Source organism: Eimeria tenella, genomic scaffold (genome assembly GCF_000499545.2).
Source record: "Eimeria tenella Houghton genomic scaffold, Eth_scaff1921, whole genome shotgun sequence".
NCBI classification, from domain to species: domain Eukaryota; phylum Apicomplexa; class Conoidasida; order Eucoccidiorida; family Eimeriidae; genus Eimeria; species Eimeria tenella.
Window position 1 is genome coordinate 4,238 of NW_013541762.1, and position 318 is coordinate 4,555.

The following is a 318-nucleotide window of genomic DNA, read 5'->3' on the forward strand; positions in this document are numbered from 1 at the left end:
GAGTCTGAGTACGAAGGCCCGCTGCGCGGTCGCTGGCGTTCCACAGGTTCCGGGCAGCAGCAGACTTTGCTGCAGCAGCTGAAGGAGCAGCAGCAGGCGCAGCCAGCAGCAGCAGCAGCAAGACGTGTGCTGTGGGGCCTGGACCATCTGCAGAAGCAGCAGCAGGGGGCCCCCCAAGAGGCCCCCCAGGACAGGACCTACCGCGTGCAGGTGCCCCGCAGCGAGGGCGCTGCATTTGGCTGCGTTGCTGCTGCTGCTGCTGCTGCTGCTGCTGCTGCTGCTGCTGCTGAGGATGAGGCGGAGGAGCCGGAGGCCTCG

The 318-nt window shown here is 67.9% G+C and overlaps 1 protein-coding gene across 1 annotated transcript in view; it reads left to right on the plus strand.

Moving 5' to 3' along the window:
* ETH_00036855 (uncharacterized protein) overlaps positions 1-318 on the plus strand; it is a gene marked incomplete at both ends in the record, with an annotated part of 4,426 nt that overhangs the window by 4,003 nt on the left and 105 nt on the right. Inside the window, one exon of the mRNA XM_013374107.1 lies at positions 47-316. Coding sequence (XP_013229561.1) covers positions 47-316 — 270 coding nt within the window. The remainder of the gene's footprint in view (positions 1-46; positions 317-318) is intronic.